We start from the raw sequence: 16,426 nt of genomic DNA, 5'->3' as shown, positions 1-16,426 counted from the left end.
AGGAGTAGCCGCTGGACCCTCGCCCCGCGGAGCGCCCGGGCACCCAGAGGTGAGGCCGGGGCGACCCCGCCCCCTCCTCAGTCCGCCGGCCCGGCCCGGCCCGCCCCTGCCCGCGCCGCCAGGCTGCGGCTGCCCCGCTCTCGGCCGGCCGGAGCGGCTGGGGGTCCCAGCCCCGCGCGCCCGGCGGGGCCGAGCCGCCCCCTCACCTGCACCTGCACGAAGGAGCCGCGGTAGAAGCAGCAGGCGGCAGCCGACAGGGCGCTCCACAGGCTGCAGCGCTCCGTCATGGTGCGGCCGGCCGGGCGGTGCGGGGGGCGGCGGCCGCGGGGCAGGGGCGCGAGGACCGACCGGGCTGGGCACCGGCTGCGCGTGCCTCTCGGCGGCGCGATTACCTCATCGCCTTGTCGGGGGAGGAGCGGGGAGGCGGGGCGGGGAGACCCCACCCTCCACCGGCCAGGGGAGGGGAGGGGGCCATTGTTCCTGCCTCCGCCCGCCCCCCGCTCCCAGCCCCTCGGCCCCAGCGCTGCGGTCCCGCGCGTTCGGGCTGCCTGGAGCCGGGGGCGCTGAGCTGAGGACCCGCCGGGCGGGGTTTCACGGGGGGTCAGGGGATAGGGTGGGGACCCCCGGGCCGGCCAGGGGGTACTCCTGCTTCTCCCACTCGCCGCACCTCTCCCTGACCGGGAGCGGGCAGAGACTTTGAGTTAAATCGTATCTAAAGCTGGAGAGAAATCCCTGTATGTGTTTGACCGAATCCTTTGTGGCCTCAGGAAATCTCTCAGAGCGCAGGATTTCTCATCTCTGATTTGCAGAGACTCTGCTGGGAATCGCGGGGTGTGCAACGGACAGGCTCTGGGGGTGCAGAGAGCCAGTAAAGCTCAGTGGTTAGAGAGGCAAACTGGGCTCAACTCGTGGCCTCTCCCCTAACCATTGGTGCCCCCACTCCCACCAGCCTCTCCTCTGGGAGCCCCGATTTACTCGTGGAAAATGCATCTGGAAAACGCAGCTAATGCCGGTGCTGATTTCACAGAACTCTTGTGAGCATTGGCTGCGGTGGTTCATGTAACTTGTCAGGCATAAAGTAAGTGTTCAATAAATGCATGCTATTTTCAAGTTTAGTGTCTTAGGTCTGGACATTTTGTCCTAGCATCGTAGGCTCTTCAATGCCAACAGCTGATTCTGCAACAATCAGGCCTGGAGTCCAAATCCCTCTGACAGGCTGTGTGACCTCAGGCCAGTGAGTCCACCTCTCTGGGCCTCAGTTGTTTGTTTTCTGTAGACACATCTGAAGCTCTGAGCATGGAGCCTGGAATGCTATGGTCTAAGAATCAAGAATCCTTGCCCTGGAATCAAAGGATTCACAGCATGGCCTGAGAACTCTGGAGTTCTAGAAGCTGACTCCTAGAGGGCAGGAGGGTGGCAGGTGCTTTGGCCCTAACCCTGGCACCTGCCAGGGTGCTGAGTACCTCAACATAGCAATGGACTTTTGGAAACTATTGATTCCAACCCTCACCTGAGTCTTGAAACTAAAACTAACATTTCTTTGACTTTATCCTTTGGGAGACTGTTGAACCAGCTCCAGCGAGCAGGTACTATTTATTGTATAATGTTAAAGAAAACTCTCCATGTTTTAACCCTTAAAAATAAAACAAGAATATAAAGCTAACTATCTTCCCAGGGTTCTCAGAACCTTGCCAGGCAGCTGGGATTTGTGGAGTGCTGAAATATGGCCCCCATGTGTTCCACTCACTGGCTTTGGTGCCAGTTCTCCCCATGGCCTTCCTCCTGCTATGGAATAAGGGTTCTGGAACTTCTGCCTGACTTGCTGCCCCGGGCTGTGCTTCCTGGGCTCACTCAGCTTGCTGATCACTCATACTCTTGCCTCTGCCAGGACCACCCTCCTACCCATCTCTGCTTATCTTTGTTTCCTTTCTGGCTTTTCATTCAGGGAGAGATGTCAGTGAATGTTCCTGGTCAACTGCAATGGTCTGGCTTCGATGCCTCCTCCTCCAGAAAGCCTTCCTTTATCCCCCCCTGCTCCAGCTACCCTGCTGAAAGCCACCCCCACCTCTCAACCTCCCACGGCTTCTTTTTTTTTTTTTTTGAGACAGAGTCTCGCTCTGTTGCTGGGCTAGAGTGAGTGCCGTGGCGTCAGCCTAGCTCACAGCAACCTCAAACTCCTTGGCTTAAGCGATCCTATTGCCTCAGCCTCCCGAGTAGCTGGGACTACAGGCATGCGCCACCATGCCCAGCTAATTTTTTCTATATAGATTTTTAGCTGTCCAAATCATTTCTTTCTATTTTTGGTAGAGACGGGGGTCTCACTCTTGCTCAGGCTGGTCTCAAACTCCTGACCTCGAGCGATCCACCCGCCTCGGTCTCCTAGAGGGCTAGGATTACAGGCGTGAGCTACTGCGCCCGGCCCATCCCACGGCTTCTTATCAGCACCTTCTGGTGATGGTGGGGGAAGATCTCAGCACTTCCCAGGCTGCCTCATTGTCAGTCCCTTACACAGTGTTTTACAGGTGGCACCTCAGGGTGATGAAATGTCCCTGGGTTAGGAGCCAGGCCAGCCAGCCCTGTTCCAGGCTAAGATTCCCTACTCATGGGCTCATTGAGTCCAGAGCAGCCCTAGACTGGAAGCACCACTGCGACCCTCATTTCACATAGGCAAACACTGATGCACACACTCGACGCCAGTGGCTAGTAAATGGCATATCTAAGACTAAATTTTAGATCTGATGGATTACAAAACATAAGCCCAAATCATTGTCTGATTCTGCTATGTCCCCAAGACCGGGAGCCTTTGAATGCAGGGCCTGGTGCTCCTTGCCCTCTGCTGTGTGCTCAGGGGCCTGGCTCAGGGTGGTGGCTCCCAGTGGCAGAAGGCCAAAGGCTTTGGTTGTAGTCTTGGCATCAAACGTGGGATGCAATCCCAGCTCTTCCCCATAATAGCTGTGTGATGTGCGCAAGTCACTGCACTTCTCTGGGCCTCAAGTTTCCCATCTGCCAATGGGCACAAGATGGCCTTCACTGCCCAGTGCTGAGAGAGGCTGTCAATGGCCTCAGCCAGCACAGGTGCGCACACAGTAGGCACTCAAAATGTTACTTAGTAATATTATTACCATTGTTATTTCAAAACTGCATTTTCAGCATTCCGAGTGCCCAGGACAAATGAGACTTTTGTTAAATGTGAGTTGTGCCCATCATCTGTGATGGAGAACTTAGTCATCCTTTCCTGCTCCTACCTCCCAGCACCAGCACGTAGTAGGTGCCCACAAACCGGGTGGGATTGGAGCACTGAAGTCTTTGTATGGAGACCCCTTTGAGGTCCTGTCCAGCTGGTGGGAGAGCAGGGTCTGGTGGTAACAAATATTGGGGTGCTCCAAGTTTGGGGCCAGGAGGGAATGATGGTAGGTGACGGAAGAAGATGCTAGAGCGAACCCAAACCCCAAGCGCCGCCTTCACTCTGAAACCCTCCCCTCCTGGGAATGGATAGTGAGGTCTGGCTCCCAGCAAGGCTTGAGAGAGGGCTGTGATCCTCCAGTGTCACCTGACCATCCCACGGCCCAGCCCCTCCTACCTTCACGTAGTCCCCGCCAGCCTCCGGCTCTCCAGTGGCCCTAGAAGGAGAGAATAGCAGTGAATGTCCCCAGCCCTGCTTAGCTCCCCACCTGCCAGTCTCTGCCCATCTGCCTGGGACCAGCATCCGGCGGCCCTCAAGGCCCCGGAGGGCTCATCCTGAAGGCAGAAGGGGCTTGCTCTGCCCGCCTGGCTACTCCTCCACTCTCCAGCTGTGCAGCCCTGGGCTAGTCCCTTCACCTCTCTGAGCCTGGTTTCCTACCTGTGAATCAGGGATAAGGATGGCCTCTGCCCCATTGACGTGTTTGGAGGACTCAGGGAGTAATGAAAGTTACACGCTTAACACGGGGCCTGCTTCCTGAATCTCTCCGGACACCATGCTTTCCTGGTTTTCTTCTCCTTCTCCCTGACACCCACCCCCCTGCTCCCACCCAAGCCCCCTGCCCATCCTCCCTGACTCTAAACACTGCAGATGCCAGGCTGGGGCTCGGCACGCAGTCCCTGATGCAGAGCCCCTGCTGGTGGGCGTGGGCTACAGAATTCATCCCCTCTGCCTTCACGTGGCCAGGATGGAGCCCAGAGAGGCCAGAGGCTGGAGGTGGCTGTTTTTCCAGGGTGTTGAACAAATATCATCCTTCCTCTCAAGGGCCACCATGAGCCACTTCCCCCAGCCCATGGCCTCCCATGCCTTCCCTCCTCTGAGGCGGCCTGGACCTGCTCCTTTGACACCAGGCTCAGAAACCCGCCTGCCTCCTTAACACCTCCCCGGGGAAGTCTAAAGGCATCTTGAACTTGTCATGTCCAAAGTGGAGCTGCTGATCCTCCGCGCCCAAACCCTGCCCCCTGTGCCGTCTTCCCCACCTCGGCCGAGGTCAGCTCCATCCTTCCTGCCGCTTGAGCCAAAGCCCACGGCCATCTGTGCCTCTGCTCCCGCTCACACTCCACACCCACTTCATCAGGAAATCCTGCTGCTCTGTGTCCAGAGTCCGCCCTGACCACTTCTCTCTGTGGGTCCACCCTGCCCCTGGCCAGGCGGCCTCGTGTCTCCCTCGGAGTGCACAGTGGCCTTCCCATGGGCTCCCTGTGTCAACTGTCACCCACGGTCAGCTCCCACCCCGCTGACAGATGGCACCCAAGGTCACAAGCTAAGCAGGTCATGGCGCACACACCACCCCAACAATCCAGTGGTTCCCATCTCTTAAAGAACAGAATCTAAACTCCTCTCCATGGCCATGTGATTTGTCATCCAAACCAGAATTATTCTTCCCTTGTGGGAGTAAAGAGAGTATCATTACGCCAGAAAAACAGGCCTAAACTGGGCCATACGTTCCCCAAACTTTAAGGCCCTGTGTGGCTTGGTGGTGCCCAATGACCATCCTGTCACCCCACCAACATGTCTCCCTCACTCATTCTGTCCCTCATTCTGCCCCAGCCACATCAGCCTCCTTGCCAACTCTTCCTGCCACGGGGCCTTTGCACTTGCTGTTCCCTCTGCCTGGAATGCTCTTCTCCCAGATCTTCATGAGGTGTGCCCCTCCCCGCACTTCATTCAGGGTCTGCTTAATGTCACCTCCTCAGAGAAGCCTTCCCTGCCCACCCCACCTAGAACAGCCCATCGGCTTCCTTCACTCTCTCTCCCCAACCTGCTTTATTTTCTTCAATTTTTCCAATTCCTGCCTGAAATGCCCACTTTACATTTATCTGTTGACTGTTAATTATCTGATGCCCCCATGAGGGTGTTGACTTTGTCTCTTTCTCCACCAAACCCCTCAGTGCCCAGCACAGCACCTGGCACACAGTAGGAGCCCCATAAATACTGCTCAAAGGCATGCAATGTTAATCACTGTCGTTATTATTAACTTTGTTAGGCTGGGTCTTGGTTCTCTGGCTGGGAAAGGCCTCAGTCTTCCCATCCGCAAAATGGGGAAGGGAGGTCAGACACTGGGGAAGTGTTTCCCCAAATACAGGAAACTAATATTTTAAAAAAAGCTAAAAAAATAAAACTATGAGTTTCCTCCTTCCCCTAGCCCTTCCTAGCATCTAGCATAGTCCCTCAGGCTACAGCCCAACAACAGTAGGCTTCCAAAGCCATTGGGTTCTCTCTGTCCAGCAGCAGTGGGAGAGAGGTGGTGTAGGGACCACTCCCCTGATCACCGCCGCCCATTCTTCCCGGGTGAGGTGTCTCATCCCGATGTTTCCGGCCATTCAGGCCCGGAAATCCTCCCACTTCTGGGAACAGATTGGCCAGGACACTGGGATTGACCCAGTGCTTCCTCCTGCTTCCTGTCCACTTCCCCTCGGGCTCTGGGGCAGAGGCAGAGTCTCGGGGACAGGGTGCCTGCACAAGCGGTCAGGCCTGGGCAGAGCAGCCAGAGCCAATGGGAGTGCCCAGGGTAGAGGCTCAGGCCCTGGAAGCTAAGGGCCTGGGGCCACACCTCCACCCCACACTACCACACTCCAGGAAGCCCAGGACACAATGTGACTGTGTCCACTTATGATAGCTGCCATTACTCGCCTGGACTATTGCCACCACCTCGCTTCTGGTTTCCCTGCCTCCATCCTTGTCCCCTGAAACCTGTCACTGCCCCACACAGCAGCCAGAGCAGTCCTGTTAAAATGAAAACCAGATCACAGACTTCTTCTGCTCCAACCTCCTGGCATGGCCCCAATTTCACTCCAAGTGAGAGCCAAGGAGTCTCCTCACTACTCCCCAAGCCCACGTCTCAACTGCCCTCGTCACACTGCTCCAGCCCAGCTGAGTGTCTTGCTGAGCTCCTCCCAACCACCTCAGGGTCTTTGCACTTTCTGTTCCCTCTGCCTGGAACACTTTTCCTCCAGATATCCCCTGGGTTCCCTCCCTGCCCTCCCTCAGGTCTTCACTAGAATGTCCCCTCCTCAGCAAGGCCTTCCTTAGCCACCCAGCTGAAAGTGTGGCCTTCCCAACACTCCCACCTTCCTTCCTGTTTAATTCTCCCCCCAGCACTTTATCTGACTTGCCATTTATTTTATCTCATGCAGCGACTATTGTCTCTCACTAGAACATCAGCCCCACAAGGGCTGGGATTTATGTCTCTGATTGGAACAGAGCCAGGAACCCAATAAGCACCCAGTAAGAATTTTTTTGAATGAATGAATGTCACAACAGCCCCGTGAGTCCCTGAGCACAAAGCCCAGTCCTTCTGGCTTGGCTCTGAGACCCAGACTCTCATCCCTCCCCTCTCCCCTTGCTTCTTGCACTCCGGCCTCCTCCAACTTCCTCCAAAGAGCTCCGCCTCCTCAAACCTCGGGGCCTTTGCACATGATGTTCCCTCTGCCTGGAACATCCTCTCTCCCCTTTGGCCAGGGTAATTCCTACTCAGCCTTCAGATCTCAGTTGGCTTAGAGATTTCTAGAACACTCTCCTGTTGTAATGATCAAATCCAAGAATCAAAGTATCTATTTGTAAAACTCAGCTCCACTAATTAATTAATTTATTCCTTAATTTATGGACTTTAAAGACACTTCTCTTGTAATATTAGTGCTGAAATCAATTAATAAATAATAGTGACAACTGAGCTAAATCAGTCCCATTAATCAGCAACATTAATTATTTAAATAACCAACCACTTTAATTGCCTGTATTAACTGATTTGTTCTGATAACTGATACCACTTCTTGCATACATTAGCTTAATTAATTGGATTAATGAACAGTAATTAAAGCCCATTATCTTTTATTTTTCCCAGTGCATGTTTAGATCTGAGCTTTGACTTCAGGGCCTCCATCCTGGGGCAGAAGGAAGGGTGGGCTTCACCCAGGGAGCCTGCAGGAGCAGGGGTGGGGAGAGGCTGCTGCCCTGCTCCACCTGGCCCTCTTTCATGACAGGTGGCCTTGCCCTCTTCAGGGGCCTGTCTACCCTCTCTCTGTCCCTCAGTTGTTCCTTTGGGCCTCGGGGCCTGGTCACATGGCCTTGAGTGGAGACTTCCCCAATCTCTCCTGTCCACTTCTCAGCTCTGTCCCCACCCCTCACTCCCTGCCTTCCTCCCTCTGAAGTTCATACCTCACATCCATAAAGTGGGCATCTCACAGCTATCTCCCCAGAGGGGCCGTTCGGGTCATATGAGAAGGAAGGGGGCAAGGTTCCCTAGCCCATGTGGGGCTCCCCTTGCCACCCCAGCCTTTACCCATGGAGATTTCCAATCCTGCCCCCAGGGGGCTGAAGTTTCTTTCCTTCCTTCACCCTGATCTCCACTCACCATGGCAGAGAAGCAACAGGCACCCGCCTGCTCTGTGCTCCTTAGTCCTGAAAGACCCCACACAAAGAGAGCTGGGTGGAAAGCCCCGTCTCTCCCGGGACACCCAGCCACGGGGCCTGTGGGATTCCCTGACAAGGAGGGTCTTGGCTTTATCCCCTGCCCAGTCTGGGCCACCCAGATGGGCCACCGTTGTCCTAGACACACCCTGCCCCTTCCCCACTATCCCAAGCCCTCAGTCCTGACTGGGCTGAGCTTTCCAGCAGGGGCTCAAGACAGGGCAGTGGCCCTGTGCATAGAGGGCAGAGAGGGGCCGTTCTTCCCAGGGCAGAGCTGAGGATTCTGGGCCCCGAAAGCCGCTGAGACTCAAAACCTGCCGGAGAGGAGAAAAGGGAAGGCATTGATTTACTGAGCGCTCACAGGATGTCTGATTTCCAAGCCCCATTTTACCAGGGAGAAAACTGAAGCTTATAACTTGGCCCAGGGCACACAGCTGCTCAAACTAGGACCCGTTAGCCTGATGTCAAATTCTCTGCTCTGTTCCTTACCCGAGTGGGCTCCCCCGGCAGTCGAGAGCCGCTCCTGGGTGGACATGGGCTGAAGCTGGGCGGAGAGGGTGAAGAAAAATGACATTTCAGCCAGACCGGGAGCCCAGACCAACATCGGGAAAGGGCAGTGGGATGGAGCGGACAGAAAGAAGACGCTCTGGGGCACGTGAGCGGGCTGTGGCAGGGAGGCTGTGTGACCCCAGGCAAGTCCCTCTCACTGGGCTCACTTTCCTCCTCTACAGCATGAGCAGCTCCCGTTAACTCCCGTGGGCTGAGCCCAGAATGAAAGCTCTGTCTGCCACATCTCATCCCTTCCTCACAATGACTCTGTGAAGCAGGTGCTGTCTTTGTCCCCAACTTACTGATGGGGAGACTGAGGCTCAGAGAGGAGAAGGGACTTTTTCCAGGTCACACAGTCAGGAGGCACTGAGCTGCTGGTGTATCTGACCCCTCCCCTCCCCGCCCTCACCCCACACAGGCCCGGCAGCCAGCAACAGGGTCCCCCGGGGCTGGGGTGGGGGGATGTGGCTCCAGCTAGGGGTTGGGGAGGCAGCCCATCCTTCCCAAGCCAGCCCAGTTCCCACAGCCCAAGGCGTCCGGGGGTCTCGGGGACTGTGAGAAAGTCTTCACAGGAAATGAGAGCCAGGAGCAGCTGGGCCCCTTCAGAAGACAAGGACCAGCCGCCCAGAGACCGAGCAGGCTGCACAGGCTGGGCCCACCACGACCCTCCCCTGGTGGGTAATCGCTACCAGATGCCCGGCAGCTGACGTCACTCCGCAGGGCTGAGAGGGTCGTGGGACTCTGGGGAGAGTTGGGAATTCTTGGACCAGAATCAACATTCCAAAAGGAAATGCGGGGGAGGGGATATCCTGGCTCATTCTCAGGGCCTGGCACCAGGGCTGGGGCAGGGGTGACACAGGGTGTCCCTATAGGGTGCCACCTTGTCCAAGTCTCAGTTTCCTTCCAAATGGCCCCTTGGGAGTGGGAGTGTGGGGGTCTGGGTCTCTGAGTGGAGGCAAAGGACACTTGGGTGAGGCACTAAAGCAGAACTGCACTCAGATTCTCCTAAGTCAGAACAGGCTCTCCTGTGCTCAAGGCCAGCAGTGACTCCCGGCTTGCCTGAAGCCAGGTCCTTGCTGGGGCTTTCCAGACCCTGCATCATCTGCACCCATTTCCCTGCCTTGCCGCCCATGCTCCCCACCCTCCCCACCCTCCCCACCTCACTCTGCTCCAGCCGCCCTGGTCTCTGCGGTTCCCCAAACAAGCCAAGGATGTTCCCATCTCAGGGCCTTTGACATGCTGTTCCCTTGGCCTGGTACGCTCTTTCCCAGGCAGCAAGCGACTTTGTCCCTTCATCTCCTTTGTTCAAACATCACTTGCTCACTGAGACATTGTTGCTGGGTAACCTTCCTAAATTGCCACAACTGGCCACTTCCCCCAAGACCAATTCCCCAACTTGATTTTAAATTTTCTCAGTAGGTCTTTTCTCTTCTATAGTTGACCATATAACTCATCTATCTTGTTTGTCATCTGTCTCCCCTGTAGTGGAATGGGGACTCCACGAGGGAAGGGTTTTGTCCGCTGTGCTCACTGCTGAATCCCAGAGCATAGAACAGCATCTAGGGCATAATTGCACCTCAGTAAGCATGAGAATGAATGAAATTCCAACTCAACTGACTGTGTGATCTTGAGCAAGTTATTAGCCTCACAAAAGCTCAATGTCTTCATCTGCAAAATGGGCTCCTATTACCTCCTTTCCAGGGCTCTATGGGAAGTCTTCAAATAATGGTAGAAAAAGCTTTGAAATTGTCACTTGCAGGAAGTAAAAAGTGACTTAGTGGTTAAGAGTTGGGGCTTGGGAGTTGGCCAGGCTGGGGATCAAGTCTAGGCTCCAACACCCACTCTCTCTGTCACCCCATGAGAGTCCTTGCCACTTTCTAAGCCTCGGTCTCCTAGCTGGCAAAATGGAGCAAAGAGAGGTTCCCACTTCACAGGGCCCATGTAGTAGACGACACCCATTGGGTGCTTGCCAGTTGTTAGCTGGTGACCATCCTGGTGGGACCCTGGCCTGACAATTCCAGTGTGGACGGGGGAGTAGAGAGTGTTGGGGGCCTCCCTTCCCCCTCCAAGCCCCTGCTTCCTCCTCGGCAGCATGGACTGAGGCGAGAGGGTGCCAGGGCCCTCCAGGACCTGCTGTTTCCCTGCAGAAGGCTGAAGGTCCCTGGGGAGTTGGGGGCAGGCTAGGCTGGTGCTCTCCTTTTTGGGAGCTAAAGGCCCCTCCTCCCTCCTTCCTCTTCATCCCCATGATCTCAGCAGGGAAGAGGCCACCAGGAAACTCCTGCAGCCTCACCTCTTCCCCTTCCTTCCTCCTGCTCCAGGTGCACCCTGCCTCCCAGGGGGTGGGGGAAGGACACTGTCTCCGCAGCTTAGGCTGCTCGCTGAGCAGCCACTGGGACGACCCCTTCAGGACACTCAGGAACAGGGCCCCATCTTCCTCACTGGCAATTCTCAAATGTCCTCATCCCCAAGCTGGTTGGATCTGGAGACTATCTCAGGCCCAACTGGGCTACTGGGGAGACCAAGGCACAGAGTGGGGCAGGGCTAGTCGGAGATCACACAGGCAAGGCTGCTTTCCTGGCTGCAGGCACAAGGCTGACAGGGGCTCCTGGAACACATGTTCATTGGTCCCTGGAGGGCAAGAGAGACACTGGGTCCCAGGGGGCTCAATCTGGTCTGCTAACCCCACCTCCCTCAGGACAGGCCCAGTGATGGGGGCAGAGTCTCTCCATTTCCTTGGTCAGCTCCAGGCCAAGCCTGATGCCAGAGTCACTGCCAGGACTACCAGGCTTCTGCCCACAAGGGAAGAAGGCTTAGGCTGGGTCCTAGACTTGGCATTCTCAAGGTTTCTCAAGGCCACCTTTCCCAGAGTCCTGGCCCTCCTGGAGGGGAATGTGTTGCCCAGGCGTTAAGAGCGTGGGCCAGGAAGGTGGAGTTAAACCTTGGTTCTGACTTTCACTGGCTACATCAAACTGGGCTAGCAAATCTTTCTTCCCTCATCTATACAACCGGGGTAATAATAGTATCTCTCTCCCGGGGCTGCTGTGAGGAGTATATGAGCTTTGAAAACCCGAGCTTGTCAGCTGTCCCAGGGATGCAGATTTCCGCCTTAGACCTCTCCCGCCCCACGCTGGCCCTCCTTAGGCCCAGCTCGGTCACTCACCCTCGGTGCCCCAGCGCGGGGCACCTTCGGCCCACTGCAGTCATGGCTCCCCACGGTCGCCGCCTGCAGCCCCAGGACCTCCTTAGCCCAGCGGCTCCCGCCTTTCTCCCGCGGCGGAGCTGTGGAGTTCAGAGGCAGACCCCGGGGGCGGAGCCTGACGCGTAGACCACACCCCGGTCCCGCCCCTCCGCCCGCCCCGCTCCATCGCTTCCTCCTCTGGCAGGAAAGGACACGCCCCCCGGACACCCCCCCGCCTGCCCCCGCCCCCTATGCTAGTGTCTGGGGCGGGAAGGCCACGCCCCCCGCGCACACCCCTTCCGCCCCGCCCCACCGAACTCCAATGCGGGTTTCCCCAACAGCTCGCCGCGCAGCCTGAGGACGGCCACGCCCCTCGCCACGCCCCTCCACTACGCCCCGCACCGCCCCGCTCCTGCAAACTCTGTTTCTCTGGGAGGGACAGGCCGGCTTCCCAGTACAGTCTCATACCTCGGGGTACCTGAACGCCCCAGGACCCATCAGACCCTGTCACCTACATAAAATTCTTGGTCCTCCACGGCCGAATGAGGCCGAATTTAGGAGGGGATGGCAGAAGAAGGCAGTCTGGGGCAACCGGGGTTGGCAAAAAGAGCACTAGTTTTATTAATCATAAACACAGCATTCCCATTCCCATAATATGCAATAATATGCCAGGCACTGTGTTATGATTTTACAGGTTATGTTATTCTTAAACCCTCACCACAACCCTACAAGGTCGTGCCATTGTTGTGCCATTTATCAGATGAGAAACTAAGGCTCAGAGAGTGGAAGAGACTTGTCCCAATGACAGAGCAGCAGGAGGCAGAGTCTGACTGACTCACTCTGCGCCCTTATGCGGTCCTGCTGCCCACTGAACGGGGCTCTAGACACAGGCGGTGCTTGGTCTAGAGAAAAGCCAACCAAGAAAAGTCCCAGAACTGGGCCTAGAGTTACTCTTGCTCAGCCGGCTTTTCTTTCCTCTTTCTTTCCACAGGCATATGTGGCAGCTGCCTAGGGCTCTGGAGTCAGGTGGGTTTCAGTTCACATCCTAGCTTTGTCATTAGCAAGATGTGCCCCCTACTATGGCAGGTGAGTTCCCCTCTCTGAATCTGTTTCCTCGTCTGTCATATAGAAACAGTAACAGTATCTCCTGCCAGTTTTCTTTTGTGTATTAACTATAAGAGAAGGGTTCAGCACAGTGCCTGGTCTATAGTAAGTACTTGATTAGCGTGCAGGTTTCTTCTTTTCAACCCAGGCATGTGCGCTGTGGGGGTTCTCTCCAGGGCTGTATTGACAGGAGGCTGGAGATGCCATCCCTGCAGCTCCCACTCTCACCAGCCCGTAGTAGGCACCTACCTTTCTGGGTGTGCATCCCCAGGAGCTCTCTCTTCCTCTATGTTGGCGATAAAATCCTCAGGCTTTCTCTTGGGGTCCACCTCGACTGCTGAAGGCTTGGGTTCCATTGCTGAGGTGTCCTCCAGGGGGGCACTGGCCACCACCGCCACCTCTTTGGCTGCCTCCAAGACTGGTGGGTCAGGCAGACCTTGGGGTGCAAGGTTGAGCTCAGAGCCCACCTCCTGAGCCTCCTGGGCAGACTTTCGATCCCGAGCCCTCTTGATGCTGGGGCGAGGCATGGTGCCCATGTGGCTATACATGTCGCTGGAGCGGGCATAGGCTGGAGGGCTCTTGGGGACTGTCACCATGTCATCCTGTGTGGCCTCTAAGGTGTCAGGCTCCAGACGGGACTGGATACTGATGGGGGCTGAGGACCGTCTCAGAGTGAAGGACCGAGGGAGGCTGGAGAGGCTCCCAAAGCCCTTGAACTTGAAGAACTCTGGTGGGGTGGGGGGACGGGAGGAAAAGGAATTAATGACAATGCCAGCAGCAATAATAATAGTAAATATTTTTTAATAATAATCCTGCAGTTCCACTCAATGAGGGTCCAAGGAGGGCTGGGGGCTTCACTGTCAACCCCTCTAATTGTTACTACACTCCTAGAAGTGGTATAACGTGGCAGCTTTGGAGTCGCACAGCCCTGGACTTGAATCCCTGCTTTCCCACATCCTACCTGCATGACCTTAGGCAAGTCACTTGACCTCTCTGAGCCCCATTCTCCACATCAGTAAAATAGAGATTATAGCACCTACCCACTGTGGGCAGTGTGAGGATTGGAGAAAAGCATGTTAATAACATGCTTAACGTGGTGCCCGGTGCACAGAACAGCCTCAATCAGAAGTAGTGAACATTATGATGATGACAATGACAATGAATGCCTGTGCATGGCCAAACATGCTCCATGAATTCTCAGCACAACTCAGTGACAATGACACAAGTTTAATCTCCCATTTTCCAGATGAGGAAACTGACATTCAGAGCAGTATGAGGAACTGTTTGAGGTCACACTGCCGGTAGGTGAATATTCGTGTGTGTCGTGCGCACGCACCTATGTGTGTCGGGGAAGGGACAGGGTGTTCCCGCCAGCCTCTGTGCACCTGGGGTGGGGGGGAAACGAGGAGGGGGTTGTCACCAGCCTGAGATTCTCTCCTTCCTGTCAGCTGAGCCCACACTCCTGACTCAGGCAGCAGGGCTGGGGTGATACCATCTCCTTGCTTCCGCAGGGGTGCATGTGAGTTACCTCCTCTCTGCCCCTAGCTGTGGGACTGTCCCTCCTCACAGCCACCACCAACTGACTTCCCTATAGCCTCCAGATGAGCAAAAAGGAAAGACACTGGCATTTTCCACTTCCTCAGCATCTTTCACCTCCTCGGGGCCTCACGCCCGCCTTGGAATGTAGGTAGGATGCCCCCACTCAGCAAGGGAGGAAACTGAGGCCCAGGGAGGAGGGACCTGCCCAGGGTCACACAGCAAGGCCATGGCTGAGCCTGGACAGAGGCCCAGGGCTCTTGACTGCTGGGTCAGTGCTCTGCGGCTTTCTTCCCAGTCCTGCCTACCCCCACCTGGCCTTGGTGGCTGCCTCCTGGGAAGCCCTGTCAGAAAATGCCGCTACTCTGCCCCTAGACAGCCAAGCCAGGGACAGAATTTGGGCAGTGGCCAGAGGGAGGATCCTCAAATGCCACCTTTCGCAGCGCCACTGCTTTTGTCTCCGGGACACCAGAGGTCTGGAGGACATAGTAGAGGGGGCAGGGAGGGAAACCGAAGCCCAGAGGCCAGGGACTGAGATTGAGGACTGCTCCATAGCCCATGTGACCTCAGGCAAGTCTCTGTCCTCAGCATTTCCATCTGCAGGATGCAGTCACAATCTCTGTCCTTTACAACACCCTGTCCCCACCCTGGTGCTGTCAGATCAAAGGAATCAGGGGACAGTAGAACTTTGTTGGGGCCAGGAGGGACAGAGGCGGTAGACAGAGCAATGGGTGGCTATGGCCCCTCACCCAGAGCCTGGTTCTAGTCACTCTGGGCTCCATTCCCACTCAGGGCTTGGGTCCCAGCCTCACTGCTGGTTGGGAGCACAGGACAGCATCCCATGGCACTCCCCATGCTCCCTGGCCCCAGCAACTCCCCACCTGACATCCCAGCCCAGGCCCAGGTGCAGGGGGTGGAGTGTGTGAAGGCCTCTGCCCCACTGTGGGGTCAGAGAGAGCCAGAGGTGCAGCGGAGTGGAGAGACCAGGAGGCCGGTAGGGAGAGCCCGAGTCACGGAGACGGGCAGAGGGACAGACATGAGGAGCGCAGACATGGACAGCCAGATCAGCCAGACAGAGATGCCAGGCCACAGTGATGGACAGATGGCCACAGGAAACCCAGAGGCAGAGACCTCCAGACGGAGACAGAGGTGGACAGAAAGAGAAACAGAAACACGGCGGTGATGAAGAAACAGATGCAGAGAGAAGCCCGGACAGACAGAGGGATGCAGGACAGCGCGGACAACCCCGCACTCACTGAACTTTTTGCTGGCCTTCCTGGGCTCCTCTGTCATCTTGGCAAGTTGGGCAAAGCCGCTGGGCAGCCAGCAAGTGGTGGCTCGAGGATCTAGACGGAAGATTGAGGTACCTCCCCACCTCCCCTTCCCCTTCTCTCGCCCTCTCACTCGCTTCCTCTGTGTATTTTTAAACCAGTGAAACTCCCACAGCCCCACCCACTCTACCCTCTCAGCAGGGGGTGGGGGCTGGGGCCGCCCCCAGTCCTGGCCCCTGTGGACCTCCTCCTTGGCCTCTGCAGCAGGGGCAGGGGGCAGGCCACAAGCCCATGGGACCTGGAAGGTCTGGGAGCAAACCACAGACTCTGGGAACGGAGCCCATGGGGCCAGGGCCGCTGGGGACCTGCCAACAGCTGTCCAGGGGCCTGGCCAGTGGGCTGGGAAGGCGAGGGGCATCCGCCCTACATGCAGGGCAGTGTATTCTAAGCCCCAGTACCCGGGAGATGGGCTGGCAGCGGCAGACGGCAGAGTGCTGTGGTTACGCCTGTGGACTCCAGCCCACCCAGACTCTCGTTCAAATCTTGGCAGGCCGTTTTGTCATTGTGTGATCTTGGGTTAGGGAACTCACCTCCCTGAGCCTCAATTTCCTCTCTGTGAGCAGGGGCTGCCTGCAGTGCCCACCTCACAGGGTCCAGCACTTGGTGCAGAGCCTGGCATGGAACTGTGCCTGCCAAGGCACAGTCAGTCCTTTTCAAGCTAGCATGGACACGCCACAGTTTGGTCCATCGCACCCATTGGATAGAGATGGTGAAACTCAGGCACAGAGAGGCAGAAGGATTTCCCCAGATAGCACAGCAGGTTGGTGGCACAGGCTGGGTTACAGCTTGCTCTGCCAGACCCCTTCACCCCGGGCTGGTGCTTTCCCACCCTACAAACTTCCCAAGTACGTGTGCATG

The 16,426-nt window shown here is 56.5% G+C and overlaps 1 protein-coding gene across 3 annotated transcripts in view; it reads right to left on the bottom strand.

Annotated features, from left to right (window-relative positions):
* Positions 1 to 15,648, bottom strand: part of SH2D3C (SH2 domain containing 3C) — a 30,204-nt gene extending 14,556 nt beyond the window's left edge. Inside the window, exons 1-3 of one of the 3 annotated variants that reach the window (XM_045563363.1) lie at positions 15,494 to 15,648; positions 12,951 to 13,428; positions 3,581 to 3,620 (exon numbers count right to left, since the gene is read on the bottom strand). In XM_045563363.1, the coding sequence (XP_045419319.1) occupies positions 3,581 to 3,620; positions 12,951 to 13,428; positions 15,494 to 15,530 (555 nt within the window). In that variant the 5' untranslated portion in view covers positions 15,531 to 15,648. Of the gene's footprint in view, positions 1 to 3,580; positions 3,621 to 11,579; positions 11,804 to 12,950; positions 13,429 to 15,493 lie in introns of those variants that run through there. The other 2 variants (XM_045563364.1, XM_045563365.1) reach the window with 2 other exon arrangements.
* Positions 15,649 to 16,426: the final 778 nt, after the last annotated feature.

This window comes from Lemur catta, chromosome 10, assembly GCF_020740605.2.
Source record: "Lemur catta isolate mLemCat1 chromosome 10, mLemCat1.pri, whole genome shotgun sequence".
In the NCBI taxonomy this organism is placed as follows: domain Eukaryota; kingdom Metazoa; phylum Chordata; class Mammalia; order Primates; family Lemuridae; genus Lemur; species Lemur catta.
The sequence above is the reverse complement of the archived record's forward strand: the minus strand, read 5'-3'. Positions and strand labels throughout refer to the sequence as shown.